We start from the raw sequence: 26195 nt of genomic DNA, 5'->3' as shown, positions 1-26195 counted from the left end.
GGGTCCTGTCAATCCAGAACTGTCCGAGCCTGAAGCCCGACGGCGCTTACCAGCAAACTGAACTCCAGCAATTTCACCCTCTAGTCACTTGGACACAATTCTCTTACTAAATGTATTCGGCAGAAGTTTCAGTTTTTCTTTTTCAGAACTTTATATTAAAAACCACATTTACATTCTACTATTGTTTTGGTGATTTTGTAAAACCTGTATATGTGAAAAAATATATATTTTTAATTTATGTCCAAAAATTGTCCTTAGACCAGACTTTGGTTTGGTTAGCTCCAGTCACGTCCCACCTCGTGAAGATTATGGACTTTAAAGAAGTAGATGCCGAACTCGCAAACATCCTGAACCATCTAGAGACGTACAGTGCCAATTGGATCCCGCTACATGTGTGGAGTTTTGACATTGGACCTCCTGGAGTGTTTAAAGGCTCTGGCATGGAGAAGCTGTTGCTGGATCTGTGATGATCACAACTGTTGAGCTCAGTAGCTCCTACTTTTATACCAAAGACTGTAGAAAGAACATTTACATTTATTATAATCTTATACTCCAGTACTCATGTTAGTTCTCACTCTCCAGTGTTCTGTATTGTTGCAAGATTTATGATCAAACTCTTGATGACACCCAGATGAGGATGGGTTTCTTTTGAGTCTGGTTCCTCTCAAGGTTTCTTCCTCATAACATCTAAGGGAGTTTTTCCTTGCCACAGTCGCCACGGCTGCTCATCAGGGATAAACACACACCATTCACCTTAACTGTTGATTTCTGTAAAGCTGCTTTGAGACAATGTCTGTTGTGAAAAGTGCTATACAAATAAACTTGACTTGACGTTCTTATTTAGTTTTATAGTGAAGATTCAGAAGTCATTCCTGAAAAAGTGAGCAAACATTATAGTATAGCTATCAGTTTTGCATCAGTGAAGCTACCAAATAATTTTCACTCATCTCCAGGAAGGACTTTATCCTGATCTGGCTCATGGTGGATCCAGAGTCTAACCCTATAAACAGTGGGAATAAAGAAGGAATGCACACACACAAATGCACCCTGTGCACACTCAACTCTACTGTAGCTGATTAAACAACCTGCATGTTATGGGATGTAAAACTATTTTATGCCGCTCTTTTGATCTTCACAGAATCATTTTGTCCATTTCTATAAAAAAGGATAATACTTGAGATAATTCCCAATGATTTGAGGTGCGTGCGTGATTGTGTAGTTATACACCTAATTGCACACCGCTTAACTGTAGTGACGCTTGTCGAAGACACGCATCATATCTTTACGATTTAACTGTGTTCAGGGTGAAGTGGAAAACTGCATGACATTTCTGTTTAAACTTGAACACTAGTTATTTAACACAATTCAATGCATCTTTGCGAGCCTAAAGAAAAAACCCATACGCGACGCATAGAAGTGAGGAGTGAATAAAACACAAAGCCTCCCCCAGGCCAACTCGTTAACGCAGACGTTCACAAAGCCCCTCGGTTTTAGGAGCTGCTCTCACACCTTGCGAGTGAGTCACCGAGGGAGAGGATCCAAATACGATAAATCCGTGTTGGCCCATTGGACTGTGACAAGCAAGCACATCTTCTCTCCCAGGAGGCATGGGCATGGATCCATATACTGTAATTACCTACGTCAATAAATGGTGTATCCTATGCCAAGGCACAAATCCAATCCTGTGTAGAACAGCTTTGCACTATGCAATAAAAAGCATGCATGAAAATCAGATCATTCCACACTCCAGCCTTTTTTTTTTTTTTTTTTTTTTAACTGTGGTGGTCAGTCTCTTCTTTAAAAAATAATAAATATATAAATGCAATGCTCCTGCGGCCTAGGAGGCTGGAATTTACATGCAGCAAGCATTGCGTTTTCAATCTATGAGAGAGCGCCTATGATCTGCGCATTAGCTCTAACGATCGTCTTCCCATTGTGCTTCTGCTCTATTGTTATTCAGAAATGGCCCGGGCACGGAATTGAACCTTTTCATGTCTTTCTGAGCCGAAATGGTTTATTAAAGCATAGAAAGCGGGAGGAAACAGCTCTCCAGGCAGGATGCGATGGACGTGCAGCTGCAAAAAAAAAGACATAATTCATCAACACGTGCCGGCCACGTCAACAACTTTCACATGCAGGATCGTATGAATCTTACTTTCCTTATCTACTGTGTCAACAAATCGCTTTTGAGTCGAGATAAAACTATTTGGCAACCGTGTTTCGTCTTGCTATTTCGCAAGACCATCTGCCCCATTACAGATTCTGGCCTGGCTGGATAATGAGCAGAAATTAGCACCCCAAACTGACACGACAAACAAAGAGCCATGGCGTATTTTAACAAGACGCGGTAATCAAAAAGACACAACTAAGACAAATTCTAATAAAGTCCTCCGTGGCACAAATCCTACGACTCACGTGTCTGCTACTTCAAAAGTCTCGCGTGTGTTAAACCATGGCAGAGAGTCAATTCTTCTCAAAGAGCCAAAGAACAAACCCTCCAGAGATGAGCTGGGTGAATGCTGATCAACAAATACTTCAGCAGATGGCCTTTGTGCTTTGATGCAGAATAACAAGCCATTTTTTCCCTTCTAGACATTTCTATTTAAACTCAGCAAGCAGAATGGGGGAAATGAAGCCCGTGCATGCCAAATGGAAGGGGCCTGAGATCGGACAGATGCACAATGTTGTGCATAAAAAAATAACGAGAGCAGTCAAAACACAAGAAGATACAGATGGTACTTAAATGTGTTTTTTTTTTTTCCATCCCAGCGCAGAATATTAAAAGTTGAAAGTACACCAAACTTATAATAAACATTCAGCAAAGTTGAAATTAGGAGTACAATGAAAATGAAATACAAACAGGGCTTGGTGAACTTGTCTTGTGTCTTAATGAGTGTGGCCCTACAGACCACTAAGGGGAAAAAACAGCACAGGAATTTTGAACACAATTTCGGATATCCTGGGATACACCCAGGTAACAACATGCACACAAACCAAAACAGTCTATACAGCTACTTTCAGCAGCCTAGCTTTAAATAGTAGGTTTATTATCAGTAATAAACTTGATGATGAGGATTGTTTGCCTTTGCAGTAGATTTGGTTATGTGACTACACACAGCTATATGCATTTAAAGTAAGAGGTGGCATTTAATAACGTAAATATTATAAAAAATATAATTTTTGTTGTTTCACTGCAAGACTGCAATAAAAGTAATGGAATCTCAAACCTCATATCTGCACATCAATAAGCATTTTCCAGCAGTACTTTATCATCAGTCTTTAATTTTCTCAATTAACCTCTACACTGTGACCTGATTGGTCAGGATATAAAACATCACCTGAGCAGAATCACCCCTGGCATTTATAGGAATGTATCCTCCACAAACATGCCTAGGTTTTTTTTTTTACTAATTTGTTTGCTTTTAAATACCGTTCAATTTGACAAAGTGAAAATTTAATAAGATTACCTGTTGCATAGTGGCATAGCTGCATGCTGTTTAAACAGAGGCGTGAGTGCTTGATTTCTGATTGGTCAAAACCAGGAAAGACTTTGTCCTGGTCTGGGTCATGGCAGATCCAGAGTCTAACCTTACAAACATTGGATATGAAGCAGAAAATAACCTGAAATAATTCTGCCTGATTTGTGCAGCGTGTGTGATATAGTTATACACTTCATTGCACACTGCTTAACTGTAGCTACGCTAGCCAAAGTCACAAATCATATCTTCACCACGTTGGCACCCCTGGCATTGACAAGAACGTGTCCTCCACAAATATGCCTAATTTGCTCAAAATTCCTTTTAAATCACTGGTGGACAGTAATGAAGTAAATGTAATTTGGTATTGTAGTTAAGTAGCTTTTTCACGTATCTGTATTTTACTGAGGAATTTCCATTTGGGGAGACTTTTACTTCAATACATTTCAAACTTAAATATCTTACTTTTTACGCAACTGCATTTTGCAAAATTGTTGTTCCTTTTTAATTATGAGCGGATAAGCCACCAATCAGGGTCGAGCGCTTGCTCTGTTTTGAACTCGTTTTGATTGCCGCTTGATGGTAGATTACCTTTTGCATTGTGCCATAGCTGCATGCTTCTCATACGGACTCATGAATGCTCCATTCTGTTTGGTCAAAAACAGCAGCTGCTAGACAAAATCTCAGGCTTATTTTGATGTGTTCTGTAGTAGCAGCTACAGTCATTTGTATGAACATAAAAGTATAGGCTGTATTTGAGAAGAATAAAACTTGCCCCATTCTTTTATTCTTAACATATCCCCTCCTGCTTTACATACGAAGAGAAGCTGTTCTGGTTAAATATGTGCAAATTTAACAAAACTCAGCAAATATTCATGCCGCTTGTGCTCACGAGACCAATATTGACCTAAAAAAGCAATCAAGGCTTTAATATTCCAGGGGCTGCAAGATTGCCATCAGCAGTGCGTTTATCTGTGAATCCCACTGACACTTGATAGATCACACAAATCCACATGAGAGTTCAATTTCGACTTTTATCTCTGGTGGACAAAGACTAGCTGTTATACAGAGATAGTGAAGGACGGTTCAGCAAATTTCAATTAGATCTAAAAAAAAATTTGGTCATGACTCATTTTATTTATTCACAAAACAAACAATCTAACCCAACAAAGTATAAATGCATGAGAGAAACATTGCAGAATTACAGTTCATAACATGAGGAAGGCTGTGGTCCTTATCACATAATACTGAATAAGGAACTAACTCATGCCTCCCAGCAAATGAAGCACCAACTCTTCATCCTCAGCCAGTGAGAGACCGGTGTCCAGAGGCTCGGGCTCGAAGCTGTTCCGCTTGGCCTTTTTCCTCCCTGTTCCCCAGTGTCCATCATCATCATCATCATCATCTTCACTACCGCTGTGGCCCCTCTTCCTGGCTGCACACTCGGAGCCATCACTGCTTTACAAAAGGCAAATATAAAAGATTAACATGGTCCTGCAGGGAACAGAGCAGTCTCTAATGAACAGCTGGTGTAGTATTTAGCACAGCAACCCCAATCAACATGTTTGGCGGGGTGGGGTTGCGCCATGTCTCTTATAAGATCCTGTAAAAGCTGTGTGTGTTTTCTTATCGGATCAAATTAGGTTCTCTCCGCAGGCTCCTTCAGGCCGTGTGAGCAGCATGAACTCGAATCGCATATCTGTAATTTCCTCAAAGCTCTGCCGTAAGCAATCCCTCGCCACTCCTGATGACATTAAACAGCTTGCCAGCTCCTGTGTGATGAGGGACGTGCATGCATGAGCACACCCGTGCATCATCCCACTAAATGAGCTCAACTAGGCCTGCTGCTGAATTATTTAAGCCTCTTATCTAAACGCCCCTCAATCATTGTTTCACTATTTCATAATGAAGCATTAGCATGAAGCCAAGGCAAATAATGGCTTTTTTTTTTGTTGCGTCATTTCACTTTTTTTTATTTCGTCTCTTCTTATTTATGGTGTTTGCCTGCCCCTAAATATCTTCATGCAGAGAAAAATATGAACCTCCATAAACCGCAGGCCATAACACCACATAAATTATAATTCATTATTAATGGCTTTTCACTCACAGCTCACATAAATAAACCAAAATAGAGGGAAAAAAAACCTTTCCAATACTACAGTTGATGATGAATTGCAAAGTGGTAAACATATGTTATTCATGTGATGCTTTACAAAAAATAAAAATTCTTTAAACCCACACATTATTTTTGTGTTTTTTTTTTTAATCATTTGTCTGGTTTTGTCTGAAACACTTTATTAATAATTTGACATCTTTAAACCCTCATTAACACACAATCATTGATCATATGCACATTAATAAAACTTAGACCACGAAGCTATTCAGAAATAAACAAATAACTTAATAATAAAAAATTTGCATATTTAATTTGATTTAAATGACGTTTTGGTGATTTTCATTAGAATTTGCCATCAACAAATCTCAAATTATATCAAACCTCAGTAAAGCATACGCTAAATGAGGAACATTTATTAAATTCTAAGTGAAAGGAAACAATTGTGTCCTGCAACACTCTTCTTCTGTTCTTCTGTTTAACAAATCTCAAAACAAATGATCCTTATTAATATTAGATGTAAAGAAAATGAATTTTAGTCTGTTTACTCAATAGTGATGTGTGAATTTGAACTTTTTCCATCTATATTTTGATCCGGTAGTTTAGTCCAGTAAAAGAAAAGTGGATTACTGACATACTATACTGCATGTAAACATGGTTGAAGCTTCACAGTGGCTGATTCTCTCATACAGAATGTGCGTTCTAACATACAACCGTGCAGGCCCCGAGACTTGCATGAAAGGGCATTAAATGTCATTCAATCTGTTTAACAGTCAGCAAGCACACATCATTAGCCTTTTAAGGCATGTCGACTTCCACTCACTCCCATAAATCACTGGCCAGTTCCTAACAGCACCGAGACACGCTGCTGAATATCAATATGGACAGGAAGCACTGGCTCTGCGCCGCTCTGAACAAGAGGCATCGACGGAGCCATCCGCAAAAGAACAGGCTGAAGCTCGAAACAATATATTTTAAGATGCGAGTAATGCAGGTAGACAGGGGATAAAGCAGCTCCGCGCCAGAGGTGGGAGGATATGGAGTGGAGCCAGGAGAATGCAGTCACTGACAGGTGGTGTGTGAGAGCAGTAGAGCGAGCAGAGAGAACAGGTAGCACACATCAATGAGCCAGGGCTGTAGTGCAGGACCTGGCGCTGGGCCCAGGCGTAACGCGACAGCGCCTGCTCCCCGAGTTGAAGCTGGATTGTGAAAGGGGAGGCAGAGAGCGTGTTGCTCAGATTTACAGCGCCAAAAGCCTCTCCTGCATTCGGCAAGTGTAGCCATGCAGTAAACAGCCAGCCAACGGGCATTAATCAGAGTCAGAGCTGCTCTCTGAGGCATGGAGCGTAGCCCAGATCACCTGCCTCAATATCTAATACACACCAGTGAAGAGAAGTGCAGAAAACTGGATCCACTGTTATTCTGACCAGGATAAAGAGCTTACTGAAGATGAATGAGTGAATTAATTAATGAATAGATTCACAATAGGAAACCCAGAGAAACAGAACAACACAAGAGGAATATGAAGAGGAGGGAAGAAAGAAGTGGAGGAAGGAAAGAATGGAATGGGAAAAGAGGAACATTTCAGAAACAAAGAAAAGTGAAAGGAAAAATTAAAGGAAAGAAAGGGAAAAAAAGAGAAGTAAAGGTAATAAGGAAGAAAATAAAAGGGATGAAAGAACAGCAGAAAAAATAATAAACTGAAGAGGGGGAAATGTAGGAAGGACAGACTGAGAAAAGGAATAAATAAAATAAGAATATAAATAAAATGAATAGATAATTAAAGAAAATAATATAAAAGATAAAAAAAAGAGTAATGAAAAACTAAGTTAGGTTTTTTTTTACTGTCAGATTTGTTTTCTAAGGCTCATGTAATTTTCTGAACAGAGAGAAAAGGCAGTGTAGTGAGATGATGTTAAAATCCATCCATCCCAAAAAAAAAAAAAAAAGAAAAGAAAAGAAAAAAAAAAGGGCATGCTTTGTCTGCGGCTAATTACAGCTGGTGGATGTTATTTTCCAGCTTCCTTATTACTTCAATAAATTGATTAATAGATGTTTGAGATTTTTCTAATTGCCTTGTGATGGAGCAGCTTGCAGGATGTTTAAGCACCTGGTAGTGAGACCATGAAGGATTTTTTAGCAATAAAAAGTACTCATCAGATCATTAATAGGACATCAGTGATGCTAAATTCTTGTTTTTGATTCTAACTTAATTGTTGAACATCTTTAGCAGTTTTGCACACATTTCACAAATCAGCATTAGATGTGAAATGATGGCGTGATTACCAGTAATGTATGAAGAGCCACATGTGATGTGCTATGTTATCATGAGGTGTGCAAATGGTGCCAAAAACTGCTAGTCTCCTATTCATGGTCAAAAAGCTGCTCCATGCTTGCGCGAGGACAAACAGCTGAGAGCATGCCCATGTCTTTGGATTTGTTGCTACATGAAGCTTAAACCAGTATTTGACAAGAGAGATGTGAGCGTTTTTTCACCTGCAGTATGAAAAGCTGTGCTGAGCAGGAAATTCTGACCTTTTATACATGAAGCGGAGACATGCGGAGCAGAGAGCCGACTGCCGTGTCAAAAGCTTTTTAAAATCAATAGACTTTTGTTTATCTAGTAAGCAAAATGATGGAGTCGTTCAGCTGCACAGCTCTAAATCTGGTCTCGTCCAAGTGATCCAAAGTTTAAATTTCACATGCATTAAAAATAAGGAGAACAAATTTGAACAAAGCGCACGACCCTGCTTGTATACAGTATTTTTCAGATGTACTGCCTCCCTCACTGGATCTCCTGCTTTAAATCTGAATGTAATTACACATTTTATAGACAGTCCACCGCCAGCACAGGGATCAATGCGTTACAGCGCCAATAATAAATGAATCTTGTTCATCTATAAGGGAATAACTGCTTCTGAGAAGCAATTATGCAGTGCAGTCTGAGGCTGATGGGCACAGAAGTGACTGTGCTGCAAACCTAATCAAAGTGTGGAACCAACAGACTCGGCAAGGGTCTCTGCAGTAATTAAATACAACAAGAATCAATTTTTTATTTTGAGATAATTAGAGGCTTATGATTCGATGTTCTGCTTCGCTTTGGTATGGAATGCTTCTGATTTACTGTATGTCTCAGCACATTACACAAAAGTAACAAGGCAGAAAAACAAGCACTTGATATATCCACACTGTAGAGGAAAGAAGAAGGAAAAAGGCAACTGGATTGTTGAGCAATGCTATGATTTTGTTTTCCTGCATGAACTAAGTGCAGATGATTGTGGAATTGGTTAGCCTAGTGGTTAGCATAATTGCCTTGAATTGAGGATCACGTTTTACTGACTATGGTGCACTTTCTGCCATTTTTGAGGTTTCATCTTAAAAATATCTTGCAGGCTGTTCATCAATAAAGAGACTGCATAGTACATAGAAGGTACTACTGAGTCAAAGGCGTATTTTGTGTTATGGGTGATGAAGATGAGGTGACAAAATCAACATAAATTGTCTTTGCCTCGATTCTACAAGTCTGTGGAACTGGTGGTGAAAATTACACACGTTCCTTCCAGAAGATATTCGCTCACTTGATGTTTATCCACATCAACCAATTTAACGAGCCCTTTTGTGCTTTTTTTTTGCTGATAAATTGTACAATAGAGCAGCATTTTTCTTTTCCCTCTTAGCCAAAAACAACAGGGGATGCAAACTTTTAACAATAAGGCACAATGGTAAAGGGAAAAAGTTATGGGTTCATTAAAGATGACAAAACTTGCAGTTTAGAGGTTCAGTGCAGCCATTTGGCTCCTAAATTGCTTTCTTTTGACTGCGACATACAAATCACTCCACAGTTTATGTCCAACACCCTTCTTTGTGCTGCAGTGAAGAATCTCACTCTGTCGACTTGCACTTCCTAAAAACCTGTCTCACACTCAACTTAGGACTTCTATTCTTAGTTTTAATTATGGAAATCGGATGTCTGTAAGGCTTGTGACAATGGATATTGTTTAAAGTGCCAGACAATTCAATTAAACTGAATTGTAATCCTTATGAGGCTGTAGAAATCCATGTAGATTGTCGATAGAATTTAAAGACAGGAAGCAATAAAGAGAAGCCCTGCATGAGGAAAAGAAGGAGAAAAAAAAGCACAGCAGCACTGCAATGATGTGCAGGTTTTACACTGAGAAAAAGAAATATGAAGCAATAAGCAATATGAAAATCTTTAATTTTAAGCTTTTTATAAGATCCTTACCTTTTATCCTCTTCATCCTCAGAATTGCACACTTTGTCAGGGTCGGGGAGTGTGCTGGGGTCAAACTCTTCATCATCAGCGCCTGACAGGTACGCCACCACTTCCTCCTCATCATCATCTTCATCTTCATCCCCATCCCCAATGGCAGCCTTCTTTTTCTTCTCCTTCTCCTGTTTAAAACAAAAGACATCATTTATATCTATATCTGCAGCATCATTGTGAGGAAAAAACATACAAGATACAAGATATACGAGTCTTGAGATACATCTCAGGCAAATGCAGCATGGTGTGCTAGACATGACTCTTTTTATCTGTTTAAAGTGATCAGGAGAAAACCTAGACCTGCTTCTCCATAGTTGGTGAACTTGAGTAGTGTGAAGAGTCTCATTAAATGATGCTGCTTAACAAGTTCCCTGTTTAATTTTCTGGCCCATTTAATCTTTACACATTCGCTTTTAACTGCGCAAAATCACATGAAATTAATATGAAACTCAATATAAGGAAACGGCCCAGCTACAATTACAGTACACTATATGGACAAAGTTGTGTGGACAATCAGGTACTGATAAACAGTAGGGTGAGGAGGCCTGTGGTGCAGTCAGAGAGCCAATTCATCCCAAAAGTGTTTAGTAGGGTTGAGGTCAGAGCTTTATAGCGCTACAGTAACCATATCTTTAAAAAGCTCTTTTTGTGCACAGGTCCATTGTCATACTAGAACCAGTTTGGGACTTGTAGTGCTCCTGAATGCATCAAGTGAAAGTCTATGCAATTATGTGTGTCTTTGTGTAACTTTTGGAGAAAAGAAAAAAATAAAAGGTTAAAAAAAAAAAAACCAGCCATACTTTTTGTCCACATAGTGCATTTGGAGGAGACTTAGGGTTCCTAACACTGAAAGCGATGCCAGCTTGCTTAAAAATATGTGCCTTGTTTTTTTTTTTTTTTTTTTTACTAAATTACAAATGAATGTATGTATCTGATGGCAGATTATTAGCAGATTAGAAGTAACAAAAGACTTTCAGACATGGTGTAATTGGACCTATTGGTTTTATTTGAAATAACAACACTGCGTCATGTTTAATCCCTTACTTTTTTCAAGGTGAGAAAGATAAGGCTGCTGTGATCATGATCAACAATCAGAATATTAATATAGTGCAAAAATCTCGCTAATTTAAAAACTTATTTTTCGTCCCTGGATGTTTGGATGTAGATTTGTGCATATTGAGGGATTGAGAGAGAGAGAGAGAGAGAGAGAGAGAGAGAGAGAGAGAGAGAGAGAGAGAGAGAGAGAGAGAGAGATCCTGCGCTGTGTGCAAGATTCATTACAAATTCTGCTGACACACTTGTGGTTTCAAAACTCGGTCCACATGTGCAAAGCTCTGATGATTTGAAATGACTGATGAGAGACAAAGCAGGAGGAGTGTGAGAAAGGGATTGGCTAGGAAGCGCAAACAAAGCACAATATGACAAAAAAAATAAAAAACCCAGCCAATAACTCAGGATATAAATGGCTGCACACTTACTGTTAGTAAGGTGTGATTAGAATGCATTAGGTGAGCATGCAGCGTGGTCTTTTTTTTACCTGCTGAACTCGGCCTAGACGCCCGCCTCACCCGTCACGACACCGAACGCGTTCTCATTTACACATTCATCACTTGCTCCCTGCTTTAAATAACTCCTCAATCTCACCCTCCCCAAAATCCACAGCATCACTTCAGCCCAGGAAATCATTTCCTAAAAACATCTTCAGCTTGCAACTACTTGAAATTCATGTCATCTATCCCGGAGAGCACATCTCATCGGTTCTTGTGTGTATAAACGTCATGTACGCACATACACAAGTCCAAAAGCAATTGCACCACACAGCCGGTGTCGGAACATGAATAACTGAATGAAAGGGAAGGAAAAAAAGGTAACCATTTTGTATTTTATGGCCTCATCAGAGCCATGTCAGAATTTTCAGTATTGATCTCCTGGATTTCAAGAGTCTCATCTTTGCAGGTCACATTTAGTGTAACAAACTTTTGTAAAAAATAAAAAATAAAAATATTACCAAACCTGGATTAACAAGCAAAAGTTATCCTGCACGTTCATCATTTCCACAATGACAGCATGGCTGATGGCTCTAATTAACTCCTCACATCACAATCATAAATAAATTGACATAAATCACATGGCAAAAGCAGCAATACTGGAACAGCATTTTATAATAATCATTAAACCAGTGTATTATTCCTGCCTTACTCTATATCCCTAAGTCTATCTTCGTCTTCCTCTTATAAGGACGTCTGCTAAATCCTGCAAATGTAAATGTAAATGTTATTGGGTTCTCTTTCTCAGTCTTTGTCTCTCTCTGATTTCCTTTTTACTTTCTTTTAGTCTCTGGCTTTCTTTTCTTTTCCCCTATCTCATTGACTTTCTCTGCCCATCTCTCTCTCTCTACCTGTTTCTCTATTCCTGTCAGCCTAACTCTTGTAGTTTCTCTAGCTCTCTTTCTTTTACCTGTCTGTCACTTACTCTATATGCCTGTGTCTCTGCCCACCTCCCTATCTACCCATCTCTCTCTCTCTCTATCCCGCTCTCTCTCTCAGTGTCTTTCCAAAAAAGCATCTATAGTGGCTGGCCATCTTTCCAATCCCCTCTCTGCCTCTTTCTGAATAGACATTTTTATTTAAATTGCATTCATTTCGTTATGATATTATATATATATATATATATATATATATATATATATATATATATATATATATATATATACATATACACAGTACAGACCAAAGGTTTGGACACACCTTCTCATTCAAAGAGTTTTCTTTATTTTCATGACTATGAAAATTGTAGAGTCACACTGAAGGCATCAAGGGCTATTTGACCAAGAAGGAGAGTGATGGGGTGCTGCGCCAGATGACCTGGCCTCCACAGTCACCGGACCTGAACCCAATCGAGATGGTTTAGGGGTGAGCTGGACCGCAGAGTGAAGGCAAAAGGGCCGACAAGTGCCAAGCATCTCTCGGGGAACTCCTTCAAGACTGTTGGAAGACCATTTCAGGTGACTACCTCTTGAAGCTCATCAAGAGAATGCCAAGAGTGTGCAAAGCAGTAATCAAAGCAAAAGGTGGCTACTTTGAAAAACCTACAATATGACATTTTTCAGTTGTTTCACACTTTTTTATGTATATAATTCCATATATAATTCCACATGTGTTAATTCATAGTTTTGATCCCTTTAGTGTGAATCTACAATTTTCATAGTCATGAAAATAAAGAAAACTCTTTGAATGAGAAGGTGTGTCCAAACTTTTGGTCTGTACTGTGTGTGTATATATATATATATATATATATATATATATATATATATATATATATATATATATATATATATATAAATAAATAATTTTATATATAATATTTTATATTATATACAGTGAGGAAAATAAGTATTTGAACACCCTGCTATTTTGCAAGTTCTCCCACTTAGAAATCATGGAGGGGTCTGAAATTGTCATCGTAGGTGCATGTCCACTGTGAGAGACATAATCTAAAAAAATAAAAAAATCCAGAAATCACAATATATGATTTTTAAACTATTTATTTGTATGATACAGCTGCAAATAAGTATTTGAAAACCTGTCTATCAGCTAGAATTCTGACCCTCAAAGACCTGTTAGTCTGCCTTTAAAATGTCCACCTCCACTACATTTATTATCCTAAATTAGATGCACCTGTTTGAGGTCGTTAGCTGCATAAAGACACCTGTCCACCCCATACAATCAGTAAGAATCCAACTACTAACATGGCCAAGACCAAAGAGCTGTCCAAAGACACTAGAGACAAAATTGTACACCTCCACAAGGCTGGAAAGGGCTATGGGGAAATAGGCAAGCAGCTTGGTGAAAAAAGGTCCACTGTTGGAGCAATCATTAAAAAATGGAAAAAGCTAAATATGACTGGCAATCTCCCTCAGACTGGGGCTTCATGCAAGATCTCACCTCGTGGGGTCTCAATGATCCTAAGAAAGCTGAGAAATCAGCCCAGAACTACATGGGAGGAGCTGGTCAATGACCTGAAAAGAGCTGGGACCACCGTTTCCAAGGTTACTGTTGGTAATACACTAAGACGTCATGGTTTGAAATCATGCATGGCACAGAAGGTTCCCCTGCTTAAACCAGCACATGTCCAGGCACGTCTTAAGTTTGCCAATGACCATTTGGATGATCCAAAGGAGTCATGGGAGAAAGTCATGTGGTCAGATGAGACCAAAATATAACTTTTGGGTCATAATTCCACTAAACGGGTTTGGAGGAAGAAGAATGATGAGTACCATCCCAAGAACACCATCCCTACTGTGAAGCATGGGGTGGTAGCATCATGCTTTGGGGGTGTTTTTCTGCACATGGGACAGGGCGACTGCACTGTATTAAGGAGAGGATGACCGGGGCCATGTATTGCGAGATTTTGGGGAACAACCTCCTTCCCTCAGTTAGAGCATTGAAGATGGGTCGAGGCTGGGTCTTCCAACATGACAATGACCAAGCACACAGCCAGGATAACCAAGGAGTGGCTCTGTAAGAAGCATATCAAGGTTCTGGCGTGGCCTAGCCAGTCTCCAGATCTAAACCCAATAGAGAATCTTTGGAGGGAGCTCAAACTCCGTGTTTCTCAGCGACAGGCCAGAAACCTGACTGATCTAAAGAAGATCTGTGTGGAGGAGTGGGCCAAAATCCCTCCTGCAGTGTGTGCAAACCTGGTGAAAAACTACAGGAAACGTTTGACCTCTGTAATTGCAAACAAAGGCTACTGTACCAAATATTAACATTGACTTTCTCAGGTGTTCAAATACTTATTTGCAGCTGTATCATACAAATAAATAGTTATAAAAATCATATATTGTGATTTCTGGATTTATTTTTTTTTAGATTATGTCTCTCACAGTGGACATGCACCTACGATGACAATTTCAGACCCCTCCATGATTTCTAAGTGGGAGAACTTGCAAAATAGCAGGGTGTTCAAATACTTATTTTCCTCACTGTGTATATATATATAAAATCATTCATTCATTCATTCATTTTTATCAATTTATGATTTTCTTTTCTTGCTACCTGATTGTTGGAAGGAAAAAAACCTCCCAAGTCCTTTGGTAAAAAGTTTGACTTCAGTCAATTTTAGAAGCTCATCAGTCACAACAACAAAAAAGCCACACAGATGGCAGCACTTTTAAAAACCAGCATCATTCCATCTGCCTTGCAGACTCTTCCTGCAGTATTACACGTAAAATGTGCACTGGGTGTTACTGCGAGAAAAAAAAAGTACGATGGCATCCTTACTCTCTTTGGTATTAAAATTTCACACTCTGCTGCGTTTTGAAGCATCTTATCTGCATCCCAACTTTAATAGGAGAATAAACCCAGTTAAATGGCCAGCAGGTTTTCATTGTGATGCAAATGTGATTAAACAACCGGGCATTTTTTCTTGCAGCCTAAAGTCCATGGAAAGTTCCTAATTTCTGGTGCAATACTCCTTTCTATACATATATGATTCAGAGGGAAATAGGGTTCTTGCCACTGACCCTACAAGCATAAGCTTCTGGTTTAAAGCTGCACGTTTACATAAACCAATTAATCAGCCGATCTTGCCCCAAAACACCATTCATCATTCTTAAGCGCACTACATTATAAAGTCCCTTGAGGCCATAGCAAGCTCACACTTCACAGGCCACAAGGAAAATGAGGTTGTTTGTGTTTCAGGCTGATTATGTGTGCCTGTGTTAAAAGAGTCATTACCTACACAGTAATCATCATAAACAGTCACACACACTGGTAAATAAATTGGAAATTGAAGTGCCCCGATTCATTTAAGTGCCTGTGACCTTCATGACTTTATTATCTGCTAAGAAAAACATCACAACCAATTTATTTCAATGAGAATTTCAATGGGAACATGTTGACTTAGTACATTGCATGCCCATGTGTAATCATTACATCCTGTCGTTAATTAAAAATTTCCATCAGCCATCTTTGTTCAGCGAGACTTCGATCATTTCGCAAGATTTCACTTGCTGTTGAGGACAATGGAAGAGCTTAGGAAGAAGAAAATAATTAACTTTTCATCCCAGTGTGAGCTGTACACCAGAAATAAGGCTATATTTATTAAAAATTCTTTAATCTGACTAGTCAAAAGTCTTGATTTTCTAAAACAGTGGCTCTGTCAAGAACGTCAGCTATATTTCAAATCAGGTTTATATTTATGCCTCGTTCTAATGCGTTATCGTTTTTATGCAACAACTCCTTCGATTTTGGATGCGCCACACAATTGGGTCAATTATAAAATGTGATTATTGCACATGTAGTGTTTTAAATGTTTTACTCTTTATATGAGTCTCCACTGTCAGAAATGTTCTAGTTTTAGAGTGTCACAGATTTGTAACAGTAAAAGTAAAAGCTGTTCCTAAAATGAAAGTCTCCAGTGGAGTAGAATTTTGCACTTAGCAATTCCTTGGTGGTTGTATTTTCTATTTATTAACTTCAGGGTTGTTGAGGGAAGTATCTAGCTTCAGACATACTGCAGCATTAATTATGATTATAAATGGACAGAAAGTACGACGTTTTTTAATAGCTTAAAAGGCCCAGCTACTACTCGCAAAAAAACAAAGTGAACCTTGTAAACGTGCTACTTTATGAACATTAAGTGTATTGTAGTGCTGTCTGACTGGTTAGGTTTTTTTTTCCCACCCCAATACCTCTTTATTGGTGACTATAAACTAAATATTTGTTCTCTTGTTTGCATCATTCCAGTTAAATAAGGGTGCAAATAAATAATCCAAAACATTTTAAATGGACAAATTTAAGACATTTTAATACATTTATAACCCATCCAGGCAACCCTAAAAAGTTCCAATATCTACATCATCTTTACCTGTTTGCAAGTGATATTTTTCTTTTCTCACTGGATTTAATACTGTGCATAGTGAAGGATGCTGAGGTGTTGGAAGCAGAACATAATTTGTCACAGATAATATCTGGGTACCCATTAAAGTATTTTGTCATTTAGGCAAACATTAGGCAAAAAGGGAATAATTTGTGTAGGGAACAGCAAGGTAATGAATATATTTGATTTTCAATGTTTATTCTTTCATAATTAATTGGCCAGAATGGCTTTATGCTAGCCAGGGTAAAAGAGTGTGGACAACTGACTATAAGATCCAAAGTGCTTTTTTGAACATCCCATTTCACATTTAGTCCCTATTCATTAGTATACCCTCCACTCTTCTGGGAAGATGTTCATTCGATTTTGGAACCTAGAATCTTGTGAAGATTTGTGCTCATTCAGCCAAAATTGTAGTAGTAAAGTCAGGTACTGATATCGGGTGAGCTGAGTCGGCATTACAGTTCAAAACAAAGGTGTTTAATAAGGTTGAGTTCAGAGCCATTTAAAATCTTTTACTCCAACCCATGTAAACTATATTTAAATGAAGCTGGCTGTGTGCACAGGGGCATTGTCATGCTGAATCAGATTTGGGTCTCCTGGTTTAAGTGAAGTAAATATTAGGGATGCACAGAATATTCGGCCACCAAAAAATTTCGGCCGAAAATGGCCCAAAAGTGCATTTTCGGTTTTCGGCCGAAAGACTTTGATCACCGAAAAAACACGGCCGAAACAGTTTGTTGTGATGACCCAAACAGAAACCGCGGCCCGCACGTGCATGTCTAAAGCAACGTGTCTGCGGTGTGGACGTATTTCAGTATATCTGAGAAAGACCCACGGATAGCGATTTGCAAAACATGTAATAACGAAATTTCGTCTGCAAAGACTTTCTCCACGTCGGGTTTAATTTGAAATCCAAACATCCCGATCGCTATGCTGAATATGAGAGGAACCCAGCACAGAAAAGCAAAACCCCTCCGAGCATGCGCACTCCGTCTGTGGGGGACGTTTTTGAAAAGGCAGGAAGTTTCCCAGTGATGGTGTTGTATTGTATCTTTAAGCAGTTGCACTTGTTCTGAATGCACTTTGTTTTTATGAAAGAACATATTTAATTGTACAACCTTTCAGCAGGCCAGAGGGCCTGTACATTATTATTTAAAGTACACATGAGTGCATTTAAGTTAAACATTTAAGTTTGAATTTTATTTTATTTTATCCTGTGCATTGTTGCAATGTGCTATAAATAAATATTTTCATAATTTGTAATTGATTTATTCTTTAAAACTTTAATATTAATTTATGCAATTGAAATGCCTTGATTTTAGTAAGGTTAGTACACAGTCTTAGACATAAATGCAATGGTAATAATAATTGGCATAATTTCTTTCGGTGTTTCGGTTTTCAGCCTTGCTTTCCTCTTTTTCGGTTTTCGGTTTCGGCCAAGAATTTTCATTTCGGTGCATCCCTAGTAAATATGTAATGCCACCACATCCAAACATATCCTATACAATTGTATACCTCCAACTTTGTGATAACAGTTTAGTGAAGAACCACATATGGCTGAAAAAGTCATTGTGTCCAAATACTTTTAGCCAAAGAGTGTAAGTAGCAATCATTGATTAAATCAATGCCTATTGCCCAAAAAATCTCGGTACAGCGCTAATACATGGTATTCTGTAATAGATGCACCAAATTTTCCCTTTCAGCAAACCTTTACCTTTTCTTGCAATATTTACAATTTCTTTTTTTATCTCAGACTTTTCAATTCAGCAATTTCAGACTTCATTTGCATTTGTAAAATTCAGCTTGCAAGAGTTGGATGGAAATCCTTTTATAGTGGCTTTTAAATATTTTATAAAATCATAACTATTTGAATATGAAGTCTTAAAGACTTGGTTAATCTAAATGCACATCATAAACTATTTAACCTTTATTTTTAATTTCCCTTAAACTGTGTGCACTGTAATGTATACCATCAAATAAAAATCTTATAATTCCGATTTATAGCAGAGCTCAAAATTAAACTGAATCTCTCCCTTGCTATTCTTGTAGTGACATCATTTTACAGGTGTAATGATCCCCGCGCTTAGAAGCAGAACGATTTGACGAGCATACTGAACGCTGAGGCAGGTAGGGATTTGACATTGTTCCGGGCTTGGACGAGTACCGGGCCAGGGGAATTCTCTGTTTGGGGTGGAGATGAATAATGAACCGCCCTTGGACAGGTCTCAGCATTGATCAGAAGACAATTGAATGAGCAGCTGCATTTCCATATGGATGCAGACTGAGATATCCCCAAGTGGGAGGAAGAGTGGTCACACGACAGCTGCCAGTGCAGAATTATGGGCTGTCTGTTCACAGGCTGCATACTAAGGACACCCCCTATATTGGTGTGGCTCTTACACTGTTACTCACGCAGGGAAAATGTTAGGTTTAAGACCTGATAACCTCTTTTCCCATGTCAGCATTGGAGTGTGAGAAACATGGCTTTAGAAGATTTTAGTTAAAGCACAGTTGAGTAGTCCATTTCAATCTCAAACTGAAGGAACAATCAGTTTAGAGCGTTCGAGAATGATGAGAATGAGGAAGCTCCAACTTACCTCTTTAGCCAGTTTGCTTGCTTCTCTTCGTGCTGCCTTCTCCTTCAGCCTTTTCTCCTGTTTGGGACACACAAAACAGATTGATAAACTGCACTGAAGCGGAAGCCAACACAAGCTTTGCACCCTAGTGCCCTTACGTAAGCCGAGCATGATACGAAAGCAAACATATCATCAGTCACACTAAAGAGCAAAGCGACATGCAGCTGTGCAGGATGAAGAGACAGGGGAAAAGGACGAACAAAGGAGAAAGGTGGGGAGTGATAGAAAGTCTCGGGGAAAGAGCAGACAGGGCACGGGTTGACTGATGGACATTGTACATGTCCTTCAAAAAGGAGGAGACAAACAAAAGTTAACTGCCTTCTTTTTTGCAGTAGGCTTTAAGGTAAACAGAATATTAAAAACACAAACACAATAACGACTGAAGTGCTGAAAAGAAATGGATTGTATTTCATGAGCTTTTAATTTCTTTAAAAACATAAAGCACCTCAGTCGCTGAGAAATCAACTCTATCAGTCATGATATACCCAAACCCATTTGGGATGAGAATGATGTAAGTATAGGTACAACTTTCTAATGACACTCATCATAAATCTTGGTTTTTGGACCAGGGAACGCGGATATATAGTTATGCATATCCAATACACAGAGTGATGAAAAAGCTTTTAGTCTGAGAGAATGTGCATTCATAAATACCTGATTTGTGATGCTCTTGGTGCATTGTGGATTAAAAGACGCAGCTACAAAGCAATTGGATCAGTGTTATAAAAGCGACTTGGATTAGCTTGAAATCATGTGATGTTGTTTGGATATGTGACGGCTGAAAAATGGGTGCATGTTTTATCAAGTTGTGCACTTCATCAAGGAGCTTGCTGGAGGAGCAGTGAGACAAAAAAATGCAACACTAGACTGCAGACAAACAAGTCGAGTGGATCTGATATGATTGTGTATGAATTGGTAATTACTGGATTAGTGCGCCACAGTGTAAATGATATTTAGACTGGCTTTATTATTGACGGATACTGTGTACTGCTTCAGATACAAATTGCTTAGTGCTTATGGAAATATATACACAAATCACACACATACATTATATATTCCAGCATGTCCTGTGACATTCTAAAGCGGAACATAAAGCGGAACGGAAAATTTAGAAATTGGTCAACACTGATCATATAAACAGTACTAGATCTTGTTGTTGCTTCTTTGTTTTTCAATTCGCATTAATTAGATGATTAAAAAAAATTGTCAGGTGTAAAGAAAAGAGTGACTCTGTTCAGGAAGAAAAAGCAAGCACCATGGAGAGCAAATTGTTTAGGCAAGACTGATATTTTAATTGCCATGCAGGAGATGCACCTGTGACTCCATTCAGAAAGGCTATTCTCTGAGCCATTCTTCATGTCTGCCAGGGTCAGGAATGATGTAAGCAGAATGAATGGGAACTGTATTTCTTCACAGCAATTTATTTCAGAATTAGACTGACCAAGAGGTTTTATTTTTTTCGAGAAAATGGATGGGGACTGTGGCAAATTGGACTGATGAATTTAAAGTTCGTGGGCTTTTTATTAAATAATTTCACAAGCCACTGTTTCATGCCTCTTCACTGCAGAACTTCTTTAGAGATCAATAACAAAATGTGAATTCCGCTGGTGGACATAAATTGGGTGCTCTCCTGGATACCTGAAGAGAATTGCTGATGCTGAAGTAAAGGAGGAAGGAAAAAAAAAAGAAAGAAAAAAACACATACTTTCTTCAGAATGGCACAAATTGTACGAACTTGCTGGAAAGAAATAATTTAAAAACTCATCATAAAGCTGCATCTGCAGTAATAACTCAAGAGCCTGCTTCCATTACAGTGCCTGAAGCTCAATGCTGCGCACCCTACACAGGCATCTCAGCTATTCCTATCTGCCTCAACATGTGATCACCACACACAGAAGGGCTCCTTTTAGCTTACCCAGTGGCTAAATCAAACTGGCTCTCTTTCAAAAAAATAAAGCCCCACATAATGAGTGTGAGGAAAGTGCTGGGTAGCGCGGTTTTTCAAACCAGGTGATTGTGCCAACGGCAAGAGTCTGAGTAGTTATACATTTCTATAGTATGAAAGTAATTATTATATTGCAATTCCATAATCAGCATTTTCAAGCAGTATTTGGCAACTAATTACTCTTGCAGTTCAACTAGGGACGAATATGTTTTATATACATATATTAGATAGATAGATAGATAGATAGATAGATAGATAGATAGATAGATAGAGATAGATAGATAGAGAGATAGAGAGATAGAGAGATAGAGAGATAGAGAGATGTTCTATTTTTAACCTGAAATTACTTTTCCAAATGCTTATCAAGTTTTAATACTCTAATCAACATGGGATGGACAAATATGAATGTTTTATGCAAATGCATGTTAATTAGCTTGATTTAAAACTTGGCACATCAGTAAAACAAATGTTTAGAGATAAACAATTATGTTACGCTGGACGAAAAGGATGCCGTATATAAAGTAATTTCGCCTCTTTTATATCTCTTTATTTAAATTTTTATAAAAATGCTCACAAAGAATGCTCACTGCATTAATCGCTCGTAAACAAAATTAATGCTGTTAATTTGCGTTAACATATATATCTACACATATTTATATATATATATATATATATATATATATTATATATATATATATATATATATATATATATATATACACACACACACACACACACACACACACACACACACACACACACACACACACACACACACACACACAATGTGAGAGAATCCTGAAAATAGCTATACAACTGATAGCTTCACTTCCAATCTGACTGAGCTTTCGTTCTGCTGAGAGCAATGGGAAAAGATCTCTAAATCCAGAAGTGGTTCGTTTATTGCATCTAACCAAAGAAGATTTAAAGCTCTATTTAATCACTGCCAAGGTCCTTCAACACAATCGGACCAATTGGTCTGAATACCCATTTATGCTTATGCTTTTTAACGAGTGTTTCATCCACGGATTGAGGAAGAAAAAGTAATTGAATCAATTTTAAAGCAAGACTGAAATGTGAAGGAGTCAGAACTCACTGTAAATCAGACCTGCCTTACAGCAGAAACGTAAATATGACAAATGAACCTATTCCTTAAATTGCTTAGAACAAGCCATGCAATCAGACAGGAGATTGCAACTGTAAAGGTAATAAACACGAATGCATTAAGGCGTACCCGGTGCCTCTCTTTAATCTTCCTGCTGTATTCCTTCTTGTCAACCTCTTGGTCCTCCCTGCGCAGTCGCTCCTTGGCCGCTTCAATGTTAATGCCTGCTGTGTCCTCGTCGCCTTCCTCATCATCTTGCACTACGGTCCTCTGTAGCGGAGGCCACTGCTGCACTGCCTGTAGCCAAAAGAAAAAAAAAACGACTCTAGATAATTTGATCAAGCTCCTAAATTTTCTTTTACTTAAGTGTGTGTAAGAGTTAAAGATGGCACCAAACTAATACCAAATCAATGCAATTCTTAAGCTATACAGGTTTCACCTTTGAAATGAATGCAGAGATACTAGTCTTTTATTTTATTTACTTAATCAGGTGTCTAATTTTTGCATAAAAAGAAAATAAATAAATGCTAGGAATGTAATGTGTCCTAATATTTATGTGTGCGACATGCTCGTTTGATGACTGATGACAGGGTTCTGGAGGAACGTTGTACTGCATCAGCAACATGTGGTTAAAATGCCAATAAAAAGCTTCTTGACTTGATTTGAAATGAACACCTAACAGATCATCACACAAACCTCTCCATCCTCAGTGAAGACTTTCTTGGTGTTCACCATGAAGTTTCTTTTCTGAGTTTTCTTTGCTTCTTTAAACTTGGATACTTTTTTGCTCTTGTCCATGGGATTCTACAGGATAGGGGAAGAAAAAAATGCACAAGATGAAACAGAGATTTATAAAATGGTGTCTGGAGGCAAACAGTGGAAATCACAATCAACCACGTTTAAAATTATTATGATTAATAATAATTTTTCAATTAATTAACTGATTATATTATTAAATTTTTAATAGCAATACTAATAGAAGTAGTGATAGCCCGTTACGTCACTTGCTGTTAGTTAGGTTCTGAAAGAGAAAACGCGAATTCTTTACATAAATAAAACCAATAAAAAAAATTAACTGCTGAGCTTTTGTTAAACTGATGCATTTCCTAACTGTTAACTTGGGAATCTATATACATGTGCGTGCCAGGGAGCGTACACATTGATTGCAGTGTGAATCAATTTCCCACACCGATAATGGTTTAACCATTTCCGTTTTAGATTTGAACTGGATCTAGTCTTGTAAACTGAGAACTTTGTCTAGAACCGAATGCATTCTATTAGTAAAATGCACAGAAAATAAATAAATAGCTAGAACATTACTGCATACATTTAAATATGTGCATAATATTTTTAGCAACAGATGTAGTATTACGGTATATTCAGAATATATTCAGAATAAGTAAAGGGGGCGAATGGAATTTATTTCACGTTTAAAAGAAGTGCCTGTCTGCCAAAAGTTGAAAACCCTTGGGATTTAAGGCACAATAAATGAGAGGACAGTCTGAGATGGTTGAAATGAATAAGCTTACTTATAGTAAGCACATTTATAAAACACAAATTAGATGGATGATCCTAACTTACTTGCATAATGCATTTAAGCAGACCGATTTGAAAAGCAAATCCGATTTGTGACAACATGAAAGGGTAAAGCTGGTTATTGTTAAATTGTGCATTTGCGATATCGCCTGACTCACAGTGTACCGTACATCCTGATCTCACGTGGAGCAAAGCTACAAGACGAATGGAATTTTTTTTCCTTAGTCAATACTTCTGCAGCAGTTCCTCAGCTCATGCGCAGAGATAACATTATTACCTGCAGGGAGCATTCAGCCTTCTTCAATCATGGCTTAGAACAGCCGCAACAATGCATACACACTTGCTCATACCTTAAAAATCTGCCTAAAACCTATAGTGTATGAAAAAGAAACACAAAGCAACAGGCAGCCATTGCGACTGCAACAACAAAGAACGGTGTTTTGGGTTTTGCGCTGCAATCCTGCATGTCTCAGACGTTTATGACTCATTGTTTTGACTCTGTTCCAAACTTGAAAGACTTGCAGGGGTGGAGATGCGCCCCATGTGCTGTGTTGGAGGTAAACTGAGGCGTGTTTACATAATTTGTCATGTCTAGAGGGTCTACTAAAATAGGAAGCAAGTCAATATAAAGAACAAAGGCTTGAAAAGGTACATATATTGCTTAGTTTATGATAGTGCTCAGCAATATGGCAATATAACCACAATTGTGAACACGGGTCACAATAGTTTTCTTTTATAATATTTCTATATAGTAGACTAGACATCTGACTTCCTTTAATGTAATGATTATAAAATAGGTAAAAATCAATGAAATTTCCATTTCTCTTTTTAATTGCAATTAAATCTACATCAACTTGGGTTTAGTGTTAATTTTGTACGAAAAAATATTTCTTTTTTTTTTTCTTTTCTAGTTTTCATTTAATATATTTTTGTAATACATTCATTAAATGCAAGTGTAATTGCATTTACTTTCTCACTTCTTTTTATTTGTTTTGGAGCACCCACTGCCAGCAAGTACAACAATGTCTTCAATGCCCACCTTAAACTTACAGACAATATACTGTATATGAGAATGAGGTGAGCATTTTTTTTTTAATGTTTAATTTACTACAGAGACCATCATAGCCTCAATCTCAAAAGTCATCAATTGGTTTTCTGAGTAAGACAGAGTACGTGTGTGTGAATGAGCGGGAGGGCAGTAGAGTGGTGCAGTTGCAGGGAGAAGAGGTGGAGAAGGTGGAGGAGTTTAGGTACCTGGGGTCAACATTGCAAAGTAAAGGAGAGTGTGTTAGAGAAGTGAAAAGAGTGCAGGCAGGGAGTGGGTGGAGAAGAGTGGCAGGAGTGATTTGTGATAGCAGCGTATCTGCAAGAATGAAAGGGAAAGTTTATAGGACTGTGGTGAGACCTGTGATGTATGGATTAGAGACAGTGGCATTGAGTAGAAGACAGGAGGTGGAGCTGGAGGTAGCAGAGCTGAAGATGTTAAGGTTTTCGTTGGGAGTGACGAGGATGGATAAGATTAGAAATTAGTTTATTAGAGGGACAGCACATGTAGGACGTTTTGATGACAAGGTGAGGGAGGCGAGATTGAGATGGTTTAAACATGTGCAGAGGAGGGACATGAGTTATATTGGTAGGAGAATGCTGAGGATGGAGCCACCAGGTAGGAGGAAAAGAGGAAGGCCAAGGAGGAGGTTCATGGATGTGGTGAGGGAAGACATGCAGGTAGTTGGTGTGAAAGAGGCAGATGTAGAGGACAGGGTGGTATGGAGACGGATGATCCGCTGTGGCGACCCCTAATGGGGGCAGCCAAAAGAAGAAGACACTAAATATTTAAAAACATCTAATTAAAGGGATATGTTGGTAAAAAAATAAATAAATAAATAAGTAAGGGAAGTGAAATAAAATCCACAACGTCCTAAAAACTTTCTTTCAGCTTCTCCCATTAGGGGTCGCCACAGCAGATCATCCGTATTAATGATCCACATGTTTGATTTGGCATGTTTTACGCTGGATGCCCTTCCTAACGCAACCCTCCCCATTTATCCGGGCTTGGGACCGGCTTGTGCAACCCTAATGGCTGGGGTTGGTTCTCTGACCGGGGATCGAACCCGGGCCGCGGCGGTGAGAGCGCCGCATCCTAACCACTAGAACCAAAATGCACAACGTCCTAATTACCTTAAAATTAAATTTTGAAAGCAGAAACATTTTTAACAC

General features: G+C 38.4%; 1 protein-coding gene across 2 annotated transcripts in view; it reads right to left on the bottom strand.

The window, feature by feature from the left end:
* Positions 1 to 4496: 4496 nt before the first annotated feature.
* The window catches only part of ddx10 (DEAD (Asp-Glu-Ala-Asp) box polypeptide 10), a 35604-nt gene continuing 13905 nt past the window's right edge, over positions 4497 to 26195 (bottom strand). The window contains exons 14-18 of one of the 2 annotated variants that reach the window (XM_046868255.1): positions 23139 to 23246; positions 22572 to 22739; positions 19354 to 19410; positions 9833 to 10002; positions 4497 to 4934 (exon numbers count right to left, since the gene is read on the bottom strand). In XM_046868255.1, coding sequence (XP_046724211.1) covers positions 4736 to 4934; positions 9833 to 10002; positions 19354 to 19410; positions 22572 to 22739; positions 23139 to 23246 — 702 coding nt within the window. In that variant the 3' untranslated portion in view covers positions 4497 to 4735. The remainder of the gene's footprint in view (positions 4935 to 9832; positions 10003 to 19353; positions 19411 to 22571; positions 22740 to 23138; positions 23247 to 26195) is intronic. The other variant, XM_046868256.1, reaches the window with a different exon arrangement.

The sequence above is a fragment of the Silurus meridionalis genome, chromosome 15, assembly GCF_014805685.1.
Source record: "Silurus meridionalis isolate SWU-2019-XX chromosome 15, ASM1480568v1, whole genome shotgun sequence".
Lineage (NCBI taxonomy): Eukaryota > Metazoa > Chordata > Actinopteri > Siluriformes > Siluridae > Silurus > Silurus meridionalis.
Note: the sequence above shows the minus strand (reverse complement) of the source record. Positions and strands in the feature narration are given on the sequence as shown.